The sequence below is a fragment of the Meleagris gallopavo genome, chromosome 5 (genome assembly GCF_000146605.3).
Source record: "Meleagris gallopavo isolate NT-WF06-2002-E0010 breed Aviagen turkey brand Nicholas breeding stock chromosome 5, Turkey_5.1, whole genome shotgun sequence".
NCBI classification, from domain to species: domain Eukaryota; kingdom Metazoa; phylum Chordata; class Aves; order Galliformes; family Phasianidae; genus Meleagris; species Meleagris gallopavo.
In genome coordinates, this window is record NC_015015.2 from 22,376,551 (window position 1) to 22,394,899 (window position 18,349).

The following is an 18,349-nucleotide window of genomic DNA, read 5'->3' on the forward strand; positions in this document are numbered from 1 at the left end:
CGGGAAGTGGCCCCACTTGGGCGCCTGAGCCGGGCTCCGTCCGTGGCCGTGTGTCCAGGGAGAATCGTCCCGGGGCTTTTCGTGTGGTGCCCGGGAACGCCGGCGGTGTGCTGCTGAGCGACTAATGCTTTGCAGCGGGGAAAAGAGCCCTCCCGCGGGGCTGTACCTGGTAAGAGTTGTTACTTCTGATGCTTTCGGTACTGCCGTGCGTTACCGAGCTGTGTTTGCTGAAGGCTGCAGCGCGGTGCAGGAGTTTGGTTGATGTGTACGGAAAAACAGAAGTTCCTGCAATTGAAGTGAAACCGGCGGGAGTTGCGGGTGGCAGCAGGGACAGGGTTTTGTCTGAGGAGCGCCCCGCTCAGAATTGGTGTGAAGGTTGTGTTGTAGAGGGCTGAGGTTTCCCTCCTGCAGAACGTGCTGTTCTGCACCGCTTCTCTGCTAGCAAAAGAGTCTTTTTTTGGCTGGAGGGCAAAGCACGTGGCTTGGCGAGTGCTGAGAGCACTCGGAGAGGAGCAGAAAGTGCTTGGGAGGAATGGAAGCAGTTGGCTCTTTAGAGAAATGCTTCTGGTTCCAAGTGTGATTCTTTTGTTTTGAAATGTTTAAGTAGGCTTTAACTTTTTAAATCTGGGAACATAATTGTCCTTGCGTTGTGATTGGCCGTGCAGGCTGTATGGTTTGCATCTCCTCATGCTAATTATCCACTGAATGTGATGTTCTTAGCTTGTGTTACCTCTGGTGAGGTGCTGTTCTCTGACAGCCGTTTCGCCCTTATACTGATGCAGGATGGACGTCCCAGTCAGTGGCAGGTCCTGCTTATGGCCCGTTTTGAGGAGATGGAAAAAATCGTATGCAGCCACACTGTCAGAAAATGAAGTGTGTAGACTTGTGAGGACCTTAGCATTAGAGCTGTCCTGGTTTCAATTCCATGTTTAGTTTCTTACCTCCCAGCTCTCACCTCCTTCTCAGTGCCCACCAGTTCCTGGACATCTAGAGCATTATGTTTTTCTGAATTGCTATGATGTGAGAGACTTCGTGCTTCTGTCCTTTGCACCGGTGGGAAAAGGCAGGGGAAATTCTGCAGAAAGCCCTCTGAAGCTCTCTGGGACCTACAGTGTGCTTCACAAGCAGAACCTGAAATCTAAGAGGTCTTCTCTGGGTTCTCCTGCCATTAACTGCCATGAGGCACTAACCTAGAGTTGAGAAACAGAGCTGCCTACCTGCTAGTGAACAGTGCAAGGAGATACCTGGGGAGCCTGCTCTGACTTCCAAGGGGGAAGGCAGGTTTGGGCAGGAGCGTACCCGCTGGTCTCTGCCCAGGGAACTGTAGACATCCTACTGGTGACCTCTTCCTTCCTCATGGTGCCACACTAGCATTAATTCTAGGAGCGTGCCAAAGGGGAAGTCTGCCAGTGCTGTCAAATAGCCAACATTTATGGCCCTGATGATGTGCTGCCAGTTGTCTCTGGAGCCAAGCTGTGGTCCTTGTAGTGAGAAGTAGGGAAACTTGGTGTCCTGCTGGCCCTGTGGCAGTACTATCGCTCTTCTGTAGGAAGGTTTGGATTTGGTCCTTGAGAGCATCAAGACTGCTCAGGGGACACTGTTGTACGGGGCATCCTCAAGAGCTCAGTATAGAAGACATCTCCCTGGGTCAGCGGATGGTAGCAGCTGAAGGTGGGTAAGGTCTCTGCCCACTGGAGTGAGGAGTGCTTGGGAGCTGCGTACGCTTTGCGTGCCCTGCACAGGGCTGGGTGGTGGGGCTGCTGAGCTGCAGCGGGAATGCTTTCAGCTCACTGAGTCATAGGAATCGGTGCCTGGCGTTACCATAGAAATCAGAGCAGTTGCTAGGGGTGGGGAGTTGCTTGTCATTTGGCCCTGTTGCTGCGTGGTTCTGGCATGAGCTCATGGTTCAGAAGAACCTGATTTCTTGACTCTCTGCTCCTCTGGGAACGGAGAGGTCAGGCGGCTCTCGGTCCTTGTGAGAGGGCAGGGAATGGCCTTGCTTGGGCCTCTGCTTGGCTGCAGTGGTCAGACCCTGTGTGTTTGCCATACAGCCTTGACTATCTGCTGTCCAGATGCATCTTGCTCTTTCATGTTTTGGGGATCCAATTTCATTTGCTTAGCAAGGCCCCTTGCCCTCTGGGAGACTGAGAGAAGTGAAAACTGGTTGTAAACTGGTGAGTAAGAGATAAGGGACAACAGGAGGTAAGCTTTTGCAGCAATCTAGGGGGAGGGGACAAATGGTAACTGTTCCATTTCCTTTTCTCTCAAAATACATCAAGCTTGGTCTTGAGTGTTGCCCTGAACATGGCTGTGACACCTTCCAGTCCTTGGTCTCTTGCAGGTCATGTCCTCAGGGCTTGATCATTTTCTCTGGATAGATACACACAGTCAAGCTCTAGGGATGCAATATATTGTTGCCCCCTTCGTTCTGCTAAAGGAAATAGCTTTACTGTGATTATCTTCTTTCCACACAAAGGCAGTGTGCCTCCTCAGATCATCTTTTAGCTCTTTGCTCCCCTCGTAAGGCAAAACGAGCAGAAGCCTGTCAGAGCAGCGGTGTTACAGGGAATCTTGCTGATGCAAGGTGTCATTTTGTGTTCCTACAGTTCCTCTTGGCTTGCTGCCTGTTGGCTGTTGAATTACTGTCCATGTGGTGATGCTGACTTAGGTCTGTTTGAGCAGTCCAGGTCAGCATATCTGTCCTGTCCTGAGTTTCCTTGCTTGTTTCCAGCAGACTGACATTAGTGGATGACAGTTGTTTCCTGGGGGTCTTCCCTGAGGACCAGTGCCCTTAGGAGGTGCCCTTTGTTGTGCTACCTCACTTCTGGTTTGACAAACTGCTGCTTCAAGTGAGGGTGAGAAATATTTGCGACACAGTTGTTTGTTTCTTGGACACACTTAACTCCTCGTTATCCTTAGTATGGCAGTATTAGTGAAAAATACTCATTCTAGCAATAGGGCTTTAAATTGAAGCAATGATTTCTGTAGTTTTGCAATTCTTCAGCAGAAGTATTTGCTGGGTGATGCTGAAAGGAGATTAGGGTTTTACGTGTATTGTTCTCTCCGTCTTACTAGCCTGCAGAATCCTGCTTTAAGAAGCTCTGAGCTGTTTGCTTCTATGTGCAGATCCCAACACTGAAGCAACTGCTTTAGTGTTGCTGAGCGCTCTGACCTTCCCTCATGGGGAGAAGGGGTTGATTCCTGGGAAAGCTTCCAGCGCTGGGCCAGCTATGGAAACAGCTGGGCTTTCTGCCAGCTCGTCAGAGGGAGAGGAGCTCTTAGCTGCAGTGAGAGTATTGGGCACGGGTTGGCATAGCTTGTTGCCTTCCTCGGCATCTTGCTGCTGCTCTGGTTTGAGGAGTGAAACTAATTTGGACACAGCTGTGGTCAAACAGCCTCACTGAGAGGGTTGGTGTAGGCTCCTGATGTGCTTTTGATAGCAATTGACACAAAAGAATCTGACATATGTCAGTGCTCCTGGCTTGGAGGAGGAAGAGGGGGAGGGGAACACGTTCTCTGGATAGGTAAAGATAAAGCAGGCTTTGGGAAAAATCAACGAGGAGAGTTTTTTGGGGATGGAAACTGTGATTTCTGTGTCTCACCTAATGATTTCTGCAGATCTTGTTCTAGACGCTGCAAAATAAACTGCAATACTTGTAGACCATGGCTGCAGATCCACTCTCAGAGCTTCAGGATGACCTGAACTTGGATGATACCAACCAGTCCCTCAGCCAGCTCAAACTGGCCTCCATAGATGATAAGAACTGGCCGGCAGATGAAGACCCTGCTTTTCCCAAATCAGGTCAGTATCCTTGTTTGGGGTCAGGGTTTAGGCAAAATTAGAGCTGTTTCTCCTGCAACATTGTGGTCGTATCTACATACGTAGAAAGTCCCAGCTTCTCCTGAAAGCTTTATAGGTGCATTTCTGTTGCACCACACCCAAGTGGATTAGCTCTTCCATTGAACAATGTTAACAGTTCAAAGCCAGGTGATGTAAATATGCTCTTCTCGGTTATGGCACCAACTGTACTTTAGCGGTGGCAGCATAGACACACTGTCAGGCTGAAATATCCTCTCTTATTGTCTCTTGCAGGATAGTTTGATCTGCCTGGGTGGAAAGGTCTTGAACTTCCATGCAGGAGATAGGTCTGGAAAACTGGGCTTTAAAAGCCTTTATGAATCCATTCAATTACTGTGCAGTGAACTGTTGCCCAAGGAGGTCAGGGAAACTAGCTGAGACATTCAGATCCATTTTTTTAAGTGGTTATTCCATATGTTTTGTGCAGAGGACTCCAAAGGCTCCCCTGAGGCTGTCACTCACCTGCGGTGGGATGATCCCTACTACGATATTGCCAGGCACCACATTGTGGAAGTAGCAGGTAATGGCCTTTTCTCTGTTTTCTCCTTTGATATCTTTGCAACTGGTCTGAGGAAGGCATTTTTTTAATATAGTGGAGGAATCATCTGCCATGCCCATGTGGCAATGACAGCTGGCATCATAAAGAAAAGGAGCATCGAACTTCTTGACTGTTTGCAATAAGTTTTAATTTTCTATTGACCTTGGTTAAACTTGCATTCTTTCTCAACTGTTGTTGGCTTGATTATATTATTAGTGGACTTGCTTGCTTTTGCTGAATTATTTTAGGTGTGGCCTTGAGCACAGGATGTGGATTCTATGTGATAATGTCACACAAATTACCTAGTTATGCAGCACAGTTGTGAGCTTCCTCAGCTGACTGAGTAGGTCTGGAAGCTCTACTGTATCTGAATGGCCAGGGCTTGCCATCCTGTCCATACATGGCATATTTTAGAGACCTGAAAAATGGGGAAGAGGCCCAAGGCCCACTGGAAGTAAGGAGGTGATCACTCAGAATCACAAGCATTCTGATTTCTTCTTTATGGTTGTCTTACCAGTATTATTTTAATTGCTCTAACCCTCGATAGTTTCCTACTGGGTCATCCATGAGAAAGACAGCTGGAGATAATTTTCAGTTTGCTACGGTAAGTCTGAGAGAAGGGTCATTCTAGTTTGTCTTGCATTCTTGTTTAAGAAAAAAAGCCTTTTCAACCTGTTGGGACTTGACACACTTCCTACTTGACCAACTGCAGCCACCTCATCCCCTTTCTCTTGCTACTTCTCTGTACCTTGGTTCTTGCCCCAAATATGAATTTGCAGAGAAGCAGAGGCGGAAGCTGTGGGCAGCTTACCTTGGCATGTGTTGTCCGGACATCAGTCTTTCTTGAGCTGTCATTAGAATGAGGTTTCTTTCTATTGTCCTCTCATATTGCAAAGGATAACGGGCAACTTAAAACCTCATCCTTTTTTGTCTCCCTCTGTGTCTTTGTTGCTGAATGACAGGCATTTAGCGTTGGAGCCATTGTGTCTTCCGATTTTTTGATTTGCAGATATGTAAGTAACCCTTTCCGTGGGCTGGCTTTTCAGGACTGGAGTTAATATGAATCTGCACTAATCTTCCTGTTGTTGAAATTGGAAAGGATCAGATGTGTGGACTCCTGCCATTTCACTGGTAGTGGCTGGAACATAATGATAGAAGAAACTGTTTCTAAACTCTGGGAGCTAGTTAGTTAAATAATACTGTTGTTCACCCCAGACAAAAGCCAAGAGCTTAGCAGAGTACTTAGATCACAGACGTTGATAAGACTGGAATGTCATCAGCTCAGAGAAGGATACACTTTGAGGGCTGCCTCCTGACATGAGCACCAGTCTTTCTGTGGGATTTCTGTTCTAAGGTAACGACACAGTGGTTGTTTTACAAGCGCTGTGAATGGAGTGTCACTGCAAGGGAGGTGCATCTCAGTGCTGCTGGAAAGCAGCCATTTGTCACAGATGTCTAGCGCAGTGCACTAAAAATTTCCTCACTTCCTGGAAGGACTTCAGGGAGCTATGATGGCTGCCTGGGAGGTGTGCTTGCTTTCTGAAGGAGCCCTCTTCTCCACCATGGTCTGAATTTGTGTTTCTAGTGAGTTCTCTGGCTTTGTGTCTATGTATAGCTCAGAAGCATCTCAAAGAGCTGTCAGTTGTTGGCTGTTAGGGGCTACTTTTCACCAGAGCTAATTTGAAAATGTATGATAGTTTTCCCCACAAAACGTGGTGCAGTGCCTTACTTAACTGAAGAAACACAGCTCTGGGTAGGGGATTTGCTGGCCCCTGGTTTGTGAGACTCACTGCTGTCTCATCTTCTGGAAGTGGAAACTATAAAGTGGATCAAAGGGTCTGGAATTGTAATCTGGGTTCTGAGGTGAAACAGTTTGTTCAGTTTTCTTGGTCAATAATTAACAACATTACACTGTCTGATTCTCTGAACTGTTAATGTTCTTTGGGCTGTCACTGGAAGTGAGCAGTCTGGGAAAATCTGGAAAAGTCTGTTTGAAAGTAGCCAAGGAGTAAAAAATCTCACTGGAGGATTGAAATGGAACAGTTTGGATCTGGCTGTACTGACAAGTTGTGCTTGTCAGCATTTTTAGCTGCAGTGAACACTTGCCATGAAACCAAGTGGCTCCACCCCAGCTCTCTTGTAAATATTGGCAATCGGCAGCCAATATGAAGAGTAGTTTTATCCATTCTGTTTTTTTGTTAGCTTTCTGTTCTGTGTCCTTCCCTGTTTTACACTGTAGAGTAGAAAGCTTATGGCTAATTCTGTTTGTGCTTTCCTTGAAATGTATTCTGGGTGCTGATGCTATTTTGAGAGAAGAGCAGAAGGCTGGTTCCCATCCTCAGGCTGAGATCCCAGGGTTATCCTGTGTGGTCAGAGCAGTAATTGCTTATTGCAGGATGATGTTCATAAACAATACAAAAATACTGTTTCGAACCCACTCGTTTTCTAGCTGACTTTAATTTATGACTCAGTGCAACTCATGCTGCATTTGAATATCATAACTATCTGGCCTTAAGGGGAAGAAAATGGTTCATAAACATTTTGCATAGTTCACCAGAAAAATGTGGTGGTTTTTTTTCTGTGCTTCAAAATAGTGCAGCAGTTCCATGGAAGGTCCCTTTGTGCTCTGTGCTCCTATCTCTTCTTGGGAGCTGGGATCTTCCTTGGAAGAGGCTGTTTGTTGCCCTGGAAGTTGCTGGCATGGCATTGCTGTCCTTAGAGGTGGTGTGTCACAGGAAGACAGAGCAAAAGGCTTCCAGACCATGGTTCCAAGGGATTGCAATGACACAGTTATGAATCTACGAATATTTTAGTTTTGGGAAAGCTTCTGTTGGTTCTGGGATATAGTGCTTTTCTGAAAGAAAGAGCTGATACTCTTTGCCTGTCCTTACAGACTTCAGCCTTCAGGTGTCTGTTTCTGGAGCATCTTAGGGGGGCTGTGGAGAGGACTGCATGTGGTTGTGCTCTTGTTGATTTTGAGTTGCCCTTTTTGCGAGCAGATAAATTTGTCTTTGCATGTGGCTAAAAGTTGGAGCAGAGGTGGCTCGGTTTCACTGCACAAACCACTTCTGCAAAGTGTGGTTTTTTCCTTACATCACACAGCGTTTGGAGGAAGTGTAGGCTTCTGGTTGAAGGCTGTTGATCAGCTATCCCAAACTTCTGTTCAAAGTTTTTGTTTCCTAATGCAGATTCTTCTATGGCAGAGGTTCTGCTTCCATCTGCTTAAGATTGAGGCAAACTAATGTGATGTAATCTTGGCTTTGAATTTCAGCAGAGGGCTGAATTGCAGGAATATGGCAGATAGTTAATAACAGTCTGAAGGTGTTCCTACTTGAAATCTGGGATGTGTGGGAAGGGCAGGTCTCTTGATTGTTCTCTTCTAACACGTTCCTTCCTCGTTCTTCTGCCCAGTCAGAAGTACTGCTCTGCCACCTTTGCAGTCAATAGGCAAACCTGCATGATGTTCATCAGGATTCCCATTTTTCCACAAAAACTGTTTTCTTCCTTTTTGCGAAACGAAGACTGGAGCTTAACGTGGAGTTGGCAGATGAATTTTCTGCTGGACTGGAGCTGGAGATGATGTAGCAGTTGTCAGGAGACTGGCCATTGCTATCAGCTGCATAGTCTCCACCTGATAACCTCAAGGCCTTACGGACGCTTAGAGCATGTATTTGCTAGGCTTGTGGGAAATCTGCTTCCTCACACCATTAAATTGGTAGCCACACGACTGTTGTTGCAGAGAAGGCTTGATACTAGTGTGTAGTAAGATCTGCTTTTGAGGTGGGGAGGCAAGGTGGTGTGCAAGGAGTGTACCTTCTTGAATGTTACGAGACTGCAGAGGATGTCTTTCTTGGTGCGTGATACCAAACCTACCTGAGAACCCCTGTAGCTGGCTGTTGGCTGCAGGTACCAAAGTTGTAACTAGTGCTGATCGTTGGTGTCACTGTTGGTGAATAACCCGGGGAGATCTAAAGGTAGGGCACAGTAGCTACTGTTGCGCTAAGCAGGCAAAGGCAGAAGTTGCAGACAAAGCTGATGTCAGAAGTTTGTTGCAGCGTTCTTTTGGTGGCCGGTGTACTCAGCAAAGGGCTCTACTAAGGATCCTTTCCCTTCCAGTATGGTGCGTTCTTGTTGGCTCAGGACAACTGCAGTTCTGCTGTTTTTGGTTGTAGCTTATGGCTTTAACTTTTTAAAGAGTATCTGTATGATACAGAATGATGTGTTGCTTCTGTAGAATAGGGCCCATCTAAAGAAAGCCCAGTTTTTGCTCCATGTTTTGAGATGTGAGATCATGGGAGCAGAATTTCTAAGAGAATCTTAAGTTTCTAAGGTTTCTAAGAGAGATCAGTGGAACAGTGTTTCTCTTTAGGGCTCTGCTCAGCTCATCCTTTTGTGTCAACAGTTCCATTTGGGTTTGTAGAGTGTATATAGCTGGTGATGGAGGGGGTGCGGGGATGGCAATAAACACTTTCATAGCTTTCTCCCTTTCCAGAGAAAGCAATTTTTCACCTCTAATAGGCTTTTTCTTTCTTTTTCTTCTTTTTTTTTTTTTAATTCAGAATCTAATAAAAAGATTTGTTTTGAAAGCTATGTTGTAGGTCTAAATTGTCCTCATATTCTTATTAGTGAGTTTTGGCTTCTTTCCAAACAGGCTGTTAGTTGTATTATAATTGGTTATTTATTCAGTGTGATGCCACCCACTGTACACTTCTGTGGTTCTTTGAAGGACCATGAGTAACAGAATTAGTTGCATTAAACCCTTTTAAAAGTAGCAGTCCAGCAGTTGCCATTTTGTTGGTGAAGGGAGTGTAACTATAGCTTACAAAGGCCAGAAACTGGATCACGGTAATACGGAATTTGTTGCAATCTGAAGAAAGAGACCCAGCTGTCCTGGATGACAGTAACCACCTCTACTTCATAGCTATGGTTGCTCTGGAGAGAGAGGAGCTTGTAGAAAAGATAAAGTGAAAGGGGTTTCACTGCTGCAAGACAGCAAGTAAATGCATTTCAGTGGCAGTCTCACTAGATACTGAGACTTCATACTGAAGATTACTTTCTGGGAAAGAGTGCAAAACTTGGCTTGCTATAACTTTGTTTCTGTTCCTCCAGACCAGGGTGCACTTGATGGGGCCCAACCAGGTAGGTAGATTTTTTGTGATACTGTAGATCATGGTATTCCTTTAGCATGACTGTGGCCTGTAGCTGGGTTATCTCAAGGGAGCCCAAACTTTGCTCAGCCTCAGGCCGTGCTGGCAACTTTTCAGGAGTCCAAAGGCTGCACCAAATTGTTCTCTGAGGACTGCACCTCTGCCTCAGGCACAGTGGAATCATCTGAGCCAACTTTAGCCTGCGGGCTTTCCCTGTGGTGCTTTGGGGCTCTCTGGTCTCCGTGTAAATTCTGTTCCTCTTCTGGTGGTGGCCTGCTGGTCCTGCTCAGTTTGAACGCTTACCCTGTTGTCATGTGTGCTCTAGAAGTTCATCCTAGGATTGCTTCCTCTCCCTTCATTAGACCTGCTGCTGCATTCACCTGTTACGCAGCTGGCACTACAATTGGATTCTCCGGATGAAAGCTACTGTTATCAATTTCTTCTGCATTTGGCTGCAGAGATGATGTATTTTGGTAACTTGTGCCTCATTCTAGCTGAAACTGTGCTAAACTACTCTGTGCTTGTTGAGCATTTGTTCATATTCTGGACTTCAATCCCAAGCCTTAACAATTTGGCTGCCAGTGCTTTCACACTCCTCAGTGCAGATGAAATTCTCTTCTGGTGTGAAATTCTTTCTGCTGTTTCTGAACAGCAGGCCAGAACCTTTGTACGGTCCATGGAAATGCTGATCCTCATCACCTCATTATATGGATGCTTCTCCCCTGTTTGCTGTGTTCTGATGGAGACAGAATGTCTAGGTGGAAGATACTATATATTAAAATACTGCCACTTTGGGATTCTTTCTTTTCTTGAGAGGTTGAATCCAGTGTGGAGTTCAACAGATATTTAAAAAAAAAAATAAAATCTACCAATGATACTTAAACACTGCTCAGCTGTGTTCAGCAGGGACTTGAAATTATATTAGAGAAGGTTTTTGTTGTTTTTTTTAAACTGACAGTGGCTCTGAAACATCCTAAGTTTTGTGAAACTTGGAGTGGTGTTCCAGATTTCTGCAGTAATGTCCCTTCCTCATCCCCAAACTGCCCACTTTGTTGTTTTTCTGATAACACTAGCTTGGGTGTCAGATTTGATCTGTCTGCATTCTCTCAGTATTGAAGTACCAGTTTATTCTCATTTGAATCTTCCTTCAAAGTGGATTCTTGGCTGAGAGTACCTGGTGAATGAACTGGGTCCCTAGACTGCAGTTCTATTGCTGGCTAAGCTGCTAACATCAGATGGTGGCAGAAAGGCTGACTGGTAATTTTCAGGAGAAGCACTTAAAAGTCCAAAGCAAGGTTTGCAAGTCAAGCGTTTATTTTCCATTTTGGCTGTACAGATATGTTTAATACAGAGTTCTGTCTCAGGACCACACTGCTGCCTTAATATGAATTTCTCCTGATATGTTTGCATTGATACAGGTTGCCATCTGAAACGTTAATTTTGGTATTTAGTCTTCATTCCTTCTAGAAGTATGGTCCTGCTCTGATGGTTTGGCTCTGTGAGTACCAAAGTGTATAACTGCTTCTTTTTTGGTTAGCTGTTAACTATTCCTGAGAAGCTGAGTAATTACTTCCTGGTCTACAGTTGTGCACAATGGAAACCTTAGCTACTTGCAATTGCAAAGAAGGGGTAAAAAAAAGAGTTAGTTAATTGATTAATATTGCAAATGGGCAAGCAAATAGTGTAAGGGATGGAGCATCTGGGAAAGATCAGATGCGGTAAGGATTTGTTTGGCCTGAGGCAGAGGCCACCTGGAGGCAGTTTCTTCTGGCAATCAAGAATGCACGGAGTGGGCCTTACATTCTTGCTTATAAATTGCAACAACTAATTGTTTATCTTCAATGCTCAGGAGCTGAATTTCAATATATCTGGAGAAGTCAGACTGATCAGATTTATGTCAGGAGAAAACAGGATTGACATTCAGTTTTTTTAAGCGTTTCTATGTTGTCAAGCTGAGCTCAGTGTGACAAAACTGAAGTGAAACTCAGAATGCAGTGATGGGTATGGAGTGCTCATGCAAAAATTCACTTAGGGTCACTTCTTTTTCAGTGATCCAAATGACTGTGGGTAATCTGTTGGAGTATTCGCCCTGGAAATTATCCAAGAGAAACATGCCATCTCTCTAGATTGTCATTTTTTTCTTTTATTATTAATCCCAGACATTTTATCCAAGGCTCTTAAAACAATGAGATTCTAGACTTTGTGTAGGTCCCACCATAAGTGTTATGCCATTCTAGAGAAAGATGCTTAAGCTGTTTGGTTCCTGGCTTGTGATTTATCCAGGCTGGGAGTCAGTGCCCAGGAAGCTGAATTGTGTGGTCACCTGCAGCATCACATGACAGTGGTGCTGTGCTGTAGTTCTTCACAACCAAAGTCTTCCTCGATCAAGCCTTCAGTCTTTTCAGGCCCTCAAGCCATCCCTTTCAATATGAATCACAGCCTCACTTAACTGAAGATAGCACCTGTTCTGACTTCAGCACGAGAGCTACAATCTGCACAGATCTGTCACCCATTTTCTTTCGTTGCTATAAAACTCATCAGGTTCTCAGATGCTACTCTCTTCTTGGTGCTCTATGGGGGCAGGATCCTTTGTCTTCTAGACAAAGCCATGCAAGCAGAAGAGTCAACATGTGTGGTGTCTTCCCCTCCAGGACTTCTTAGCCTTCATCTTTGTATTTTAGAGAGCTTATGTGCATTTAATCCAGCCCTAAAGCCTCATAGCAAGCTACCAATCAACTCTGGGCTAGGCAGAGAGTGGGCTACCATGGGATATGCAATGTGATGTTGGTCTTGTGGCCTGGCTGTGGCTGTATCTGGTTGTTCCAGATGATCCTTGCATCACTCTCTCCTAGTCCTGCTTTCTGGGTCATGTGTCCTCCCTAACCGCCCCTTACCTGCGCATGTGTATGTCAGTGTGATGGCCTACACCAGCCCTTTCCTGGTCTGTACCTGGTGCTGCCTCAGGTGTCCCTAACCTTTGTAGAGGCTCTGGCTTGTGTGCATCAATAAATTGTCTTGTGTTGTCTGGTGAGTGACTTGAAAATGAAACTTGAAAAATGGGGGTGAAGAAGAAGAAAGAGAATCTGTTCTTCTGGCCAGGATGGAGGTAAAGGACAGGGTTAAGGGCTTCTTAGTGTCACGGCCTGTGTATGTGAATTCTTTGGCTGCTGTCTGAAGCAGCAAGTGGTCGTCTCTTACTAATAGGCAGTATTCCTGGAAGCCTCGGGTTTGTTCTGCTGTTAACGTGAGATCTCAGTTGTTGCATGGCAAGTCTAGCTGGACAAAGTTGGCTGCTGGAGCCCATGCAAGGGTGAAGAAACAGCTGCGTGCTCTGAATGCCATAAAACCAGCAGGGGGAAACGGATATCTTTCAAGAGGAATGATGTACTGCAGGGTTGTCCTGCATAAGTGGAGATCCTTGCTGCTTTTCTGTGTTTTGGTTTGAATGGGATGGTTGTGCCATGGAAAGGGAGGTGGGTATTCTTGAACATAACCTCAGTAACCTCTTTCACTGCTCTCTTCTCCTGATTGACAATAAAGCATAGCCGGGTGACTAGCCAGAAAGATGGGAATACTTGAACTCTTCACATTAAAGGAACAATGTCACCTCCACTGCTGCTAAAAAAGCAGGTCATCTCTATGGAAGTGAATTGGATGTGTGCCTGTTTAGGAGAGAACCAGACTTTCCAATAGACTGTATATCCAGACCTGGTTCTTAATTATCTAAATCTCACAGTTTCCCCAGAATGTCTGCTAAGCTTGTCCATGCCCACCTGCTTGGGTTTCGTTCATGGAGTTGGAGAGCACTGCTGGTAGAAGTATGCAGATGTATGAAGACATATTTGGAAGAAAACTCAGCTCATTGCCTCAGAAGCCTTAAGAGGTGGTTGGGAATGTCCCTCCTAAGATAAGGTTGCTATGTGGGCTATTTGGCTCTAAATGTGATAAGGATTGTTTTCTGATAGGTTTTTGATATAGAACACTCAGTTATACCACACTTTGCAGCTCTTTGGGAAAATACCACTGTGGATGGAAAAATCTAGGAAGCAGTGAACAATAGCTTGTTCTGCAGCACACAGCTCACCCTGAGCCCTGCCTGGAGAATCCAGCAGCCCTAACCTGATCCATCCATAGAAGAGGCTTGTGATGATGCTTACTTTTCCTGGGATGTGGCTGGGGCTGCCTGTTTCTGGGAATTTCTTGGCTTCCAGGGTATGGAGTGGCATTGTTCCGTGTGCGGAATGAAGCTTTAGGTGAAGCAAGAAATACACACACCAGACCATGAACAGTTAGTCTGGGACTGCATGCAGAAGAACTGTAGTCGTTATTGTCTCTGTGAGGGGCAGTTTTCCTGTGCCTCCCTATGCATGCATTTGACAGGAGCAGTGCCCCCAGGAGCAGTGTTGCAGCACTGAATGCTTTGAGTACTGCAGGCCTCCATTTGTATATGCCATGAAGCTTCCTGGCTTCTAGTCCTTGCTCTTCCTTCAGGGCCGAAGCATGGACTCTGTTCTTTATTCATGTTGCCAGTTTGCCAGGCCCTTGGTGCTCAGGTTTCTGCTTTCATCCTAGGCTCATGACAACTCCACTGAAAATTGGGTTCATCTTTGCTGTCAGCTTTGGCATTTTGGACTTCTGCCTTGTTATGGTGGTTTTCCATGTTCCATTTCCCCTTTGCTGTCAAGCCCACAACGTAGTTCTGAAACTCTTGTAATCTCTGACATTTAATCTGCAGGTGATGACAAATATGGAAGGAAAGTTATTTTGTTCAGTGCCTGTCGGATGCCCCCAAGTCATCAGCTCGACCATGTGAAACTGCTGGGGTAAGTAGTGTCTTCAGAGGCTGCTGTTAATATAATTTCCAGGTTCTGGATTCCTGAGGCCAGGTCCATGTGGAGTATCGTCTTCATCTGAACATGTCCTTGCAAAGAGCTTACCTCTGTTGCTGAGGATACAGTCCTCTGTTATGGCACACTAAAAGGAGGAAGGGCCTCTTTGTGGCAGAGTATGAAGTGAGTTCACGAGCTGTCTGTTTTCAGGTACCTGAAATTCACACTGGACCAGTATGTGGAAAGTGATTACACACTGGTGTATCTACACCATGGCCTGACTAGTGAGAACAAGCCATCCTTGAGCTGGCTGCGGGATGCCTACAGGGAATTTGATCGCAAGTGAGTAGGGGACAGCAGGCAAGATGCAGCATGCTGCTCTGTAGTCTCATACAGAAGATCTTTCCCCTTTTTCCCAGGTAGCTTGGTGGTCATATCTTACTATCATCTGTTTCTACTGCTTGTGGAGGTGGGTTTTTGTCTGCTGCAGGCTGAATTGTGGAATGCACAGCTCCTTCTGAAATTGCATTTTTTAGGACAATAGGCAAGGAGCAGAACCAGAAACCAGTGCAAGTGTGTCAGCTGTGTGGTATAACTGTTATTTCCTGGTGAGGCTTGTCACTGCTCCTGGGCAAATCTTAAAATAATGTAGTATGTGCCCTTAGACTGCTGGGCATCCTGACATGAGAATGAAGCATGGAAAAGCAGAGGCCACTTGGTGACTTGGGAGCAGTGCTTGGGAGGCAGAATGCAAAAGGAACAGAGCATCTAGAATGTCTTAATCTTGTGAAAAGGTTGGTCCCCCTTCTTAAAGCAGTTCATGCTCACTTAGCTTCTCTTCGCAGGTACAAGAAGAACATCAAAGCCTTGTATATTGTGCATCCAACCATGTTCATCAAGACCCTTCTGATTCTCTTCAAACCTCTGATCAGGTAGGAAGCACTACAGGAGGATCACCCAATCCTCACAATGCTGGGGAATAATGGAGCATTCCGGAGAAGCACAAGGCATTGCGGGCTATCAAGCCTGCCCTGCAGTCTCACACCCTGTGCTGTCCCTTCTTGTTTCTGAGCTCAAAAATATTCAGACACGAGAAATACAAAATACAGTTTGCTGCTCTTTGCTATCCAGCCAATTAGAAATAATGTGTTATAGATTCTGCTAAGAATAAAAAAGGAAGTGAGAGCAAAAGTACAAATTCCGTTAACTCGTATTGATGCTGAAATCTGAACTCCATAAAATAATAGAAAAGTAGTTATTTCCAGCTGCTGCTTAGGAGGGAGAAATCCAGGGCTCAGGGAGGCTGCCTCTGTTAGGGCCTCTAACATGACCTGGAAAGTCTTCGCATCTCCAAGTAAAATACATGAGTTGGAGAGCTGTGTGGGCAACATCTCTGCTACTCCATGCCTACCCCTTTACCTCATCAATGCTTCTCTCAGACCCCTGTTCTCCTTGCCTGTAAGAAATCTGCTTTTCAGATACTGGATTTCTTGATCCCTCACATACCTACTTGTCTCTTGTTTTTCAGCTTTAAGTTTGGACGAAAGATTTTTTATGTGAACTTCCTTAGTGAGCTGGAGGAGTATGTAAAGCTGGAACAGTTGGGAATCCCAAGTCAAGTGCTGAAGTAAGAGTGTTGCTTGTCTTCCATTTGTTTAGGGCTCTAAGAGGGGATTTTACTGGACAAAAGGCAAGGGGAGGAAGGGATTATTCCACCCAGGCAGTGGTTTTGGAAGGAGCAGTATAAATTGCTATAAAGACTGTTGTTTCTCCCTGCTGTTTTTCTTGTGTGTCTTTGATCCCAGTGCCCAATTCTGCCCTTGAAGTAAAAGTACTTCTCCATAGGAGTACCCACCATGCCTCTCCCATTCAACCCTCAGGGGCTTTCTGCAAGTTACTGAAGTTAACACTGACCTAAACTGTGTGGCATGTATCTGTTGTGTCAAGCACTTGCTCTGCTCATTTGGCACAGTTCAGCTCCTCTTTGAGACTTCCTGAAGTCACCACAATCTTAGTCCCTCAGCACAAACAGTGCTGCCCTAGCCTCCTACCTGTGCTGTGGTCTTCAGCTGCTCCAGCTCTGGATTCCATATGTATCCTCTGCTTTTTTTCTGGCAGTCATGTATTTGTTTGTGTTGCTCCAGACCTGCCTGTCCTGTATTTGCATAAGTGAAATCAACTGTGCTAGGCTGGAGATGTTACTAATGTGTTAGCAGTGGGTCATGTACAGTGCTGGGTTTGTGCTCTTTCTGGGAGGTAGAGTGGCTTTTTACTAGCCTGTGTTTTGCCACAGATACGATGAATATCTCAGATCCCTCCAGAAACCTTCGCAAGTGCCCCAGAAGCCAACGCCTCCACGCCCACCACTGCCAAACCAGCAGTTTGGAGTCTCGCTCCAACAGTAAGTATCTCTGAATTTTGTTGTCATTGCCCTGGTCGGTCTGTTTTGAGGTCACTGTATTTATAGCTGAACAGCTGCAGAGATGGCTGTAAAATTTTTTTGCAGTTTGGACTTAATACAAAACTATAATCATCCTTCTGAGAATCTCTATCTGCATCCAGATTCTGATTGACTCAGTTCAGTTTCACCCTTTTCATTCCATGGCTAGAACCTAGATCCTATCTAAATTAGGATGAGATTGTTTCTGCAGTTAGGTAGGGCTCATTAAGGGAGGGGCAAAATAAGGACCGTGAGGACAGCTTTATGCCATTAAAAGCTTTGTCTAAACAAAGGAAGTCTGTTAGAGGCTGACTGAGGTGTCTTTAGGGCTGTGCTATTTTTAGTGAGTAGTGTTGCAGATCTGTTTTTTAGTTTTTTTCCATATAGTTTGTAGTCACCCTTGTACTGATTTCCAGCCCTCATTCCTGCACAGTGACACAGGCAAACACAGACACTGGCAGGGGATAGTGATACTGCCTAAGTGCTGAAGGTATTTTTAACTTTGACTGTGATTTTGCAGCAGGAAAATGAGGAGGAGCCAGGATTGTGTGGCCAGACAGATCCTCTGAAGCAATCTGGGAATACATTTTTCCAGCTTCAACACCACGCTTCCTAATGTCACCCCTGTGGTGCTATGTGCCTGAGCCTGTTAGTGGGCTGAGGGGTGAACAGCTGCATACCATAAAGTTGTACATGGACTGTCTAATGTGAGGGTGGCAGTGGATGCCTCAGCATCACTAGGCATTCCCTGACAACCATTGAGTTGGCTTTTTTTTCCCTTACAGAAATGGAGTAGATAAAATTATCCTATGTATCATTCTGTCATGTGTCAGCTTCTCTCTGCCCCGTCCACCAGGGAAAAGACCAAGACAGTTTAACTCTCTTCACTGCTTTGTAACTAGCAGCCTTACCTTCTGGAAACTCCTCTGTCCTGGTGTCTATGTGTGGTGATTTTTATGGAGGACAGAGAAATATTCCTGTGGTGTGGTAATAAGCCCAGACTTGGTCCAGTGAATGCCTTCTCATGATGGGAATAAGGGGTGAATCAGGGAGACAGGGATAGCAAGATACTCTGTCATCCCAGTCAAAGTTGGTACGCATTCAGGCAACTTCAGGTCTCAGGGCTGTGTGCAGGGCAGGGAGGACCAGTCATTTGTAACCTTTTGTCTCTTCCCAGTCTCCGGGAGAAGAGCCCTGATCAGTCTCCTGTTCCCCTGGTGGTCAGAGAGACCATTGCTCATTTGCAGGAGCATGGTAAGTGCTTGGGGAGGCTGGGCCCTTCTTAATTCCGTGCTGTTGGCCTCTCTTCCACCCTGTTCTAATCCACAGTGTGTTCAGACACAGCAGGGCAGCAATATAGGGTAAGGTGTAAAGGCCTGACCCAAGTGGGTTAGCCTTGAAGAGGTCGTACAGTTTCATGGCTGGAAGACATTTTTCTTTCAGTTGTCCATCCTGTCACTTGTATAAGAGTAGTAAATGCTGCTTGTATCCTTTGCCTGCTGCTGAACGCAGGAAGAATTGCAGTTCTGTTAAAAA

The 18,349-nt window shown here is 45.6% G+C and overlaps 1 protein-coding gene across 1 annotated transcript; it reads left to right on the forward strand.

Moving 5' to 3' along the window:
- The first annotated feature begins 16 nt into the window (after window positions 1-16).
- ARHGAP1 (Rho GTPase activating protein 1) lies at window positions 17-18,349 on the forward strand. The gene is made up of 9 exons (XM_010711357.3): window positions 17-169; window positions 3,619-3,802; window positions 4,287-4,379; window positions 14,280-14,367; window positions 14,584-14,715; window positions 15,219-15,305; window positions 15,902-16,000; window positions 16,667-16,774; window positions 17,991-18,349. Exons 2-9 carry the CDS (start codon window positions 3,664-3,666, stop codon window positions 18,097-18,099), a joined length of 855 nt encoding a protein of 284 aa, XP_010709659.1. The 5' UTR covers window positions 17-169; window positions 3,619-3,663; the 3' UTR covers window positions 18,100-18,349.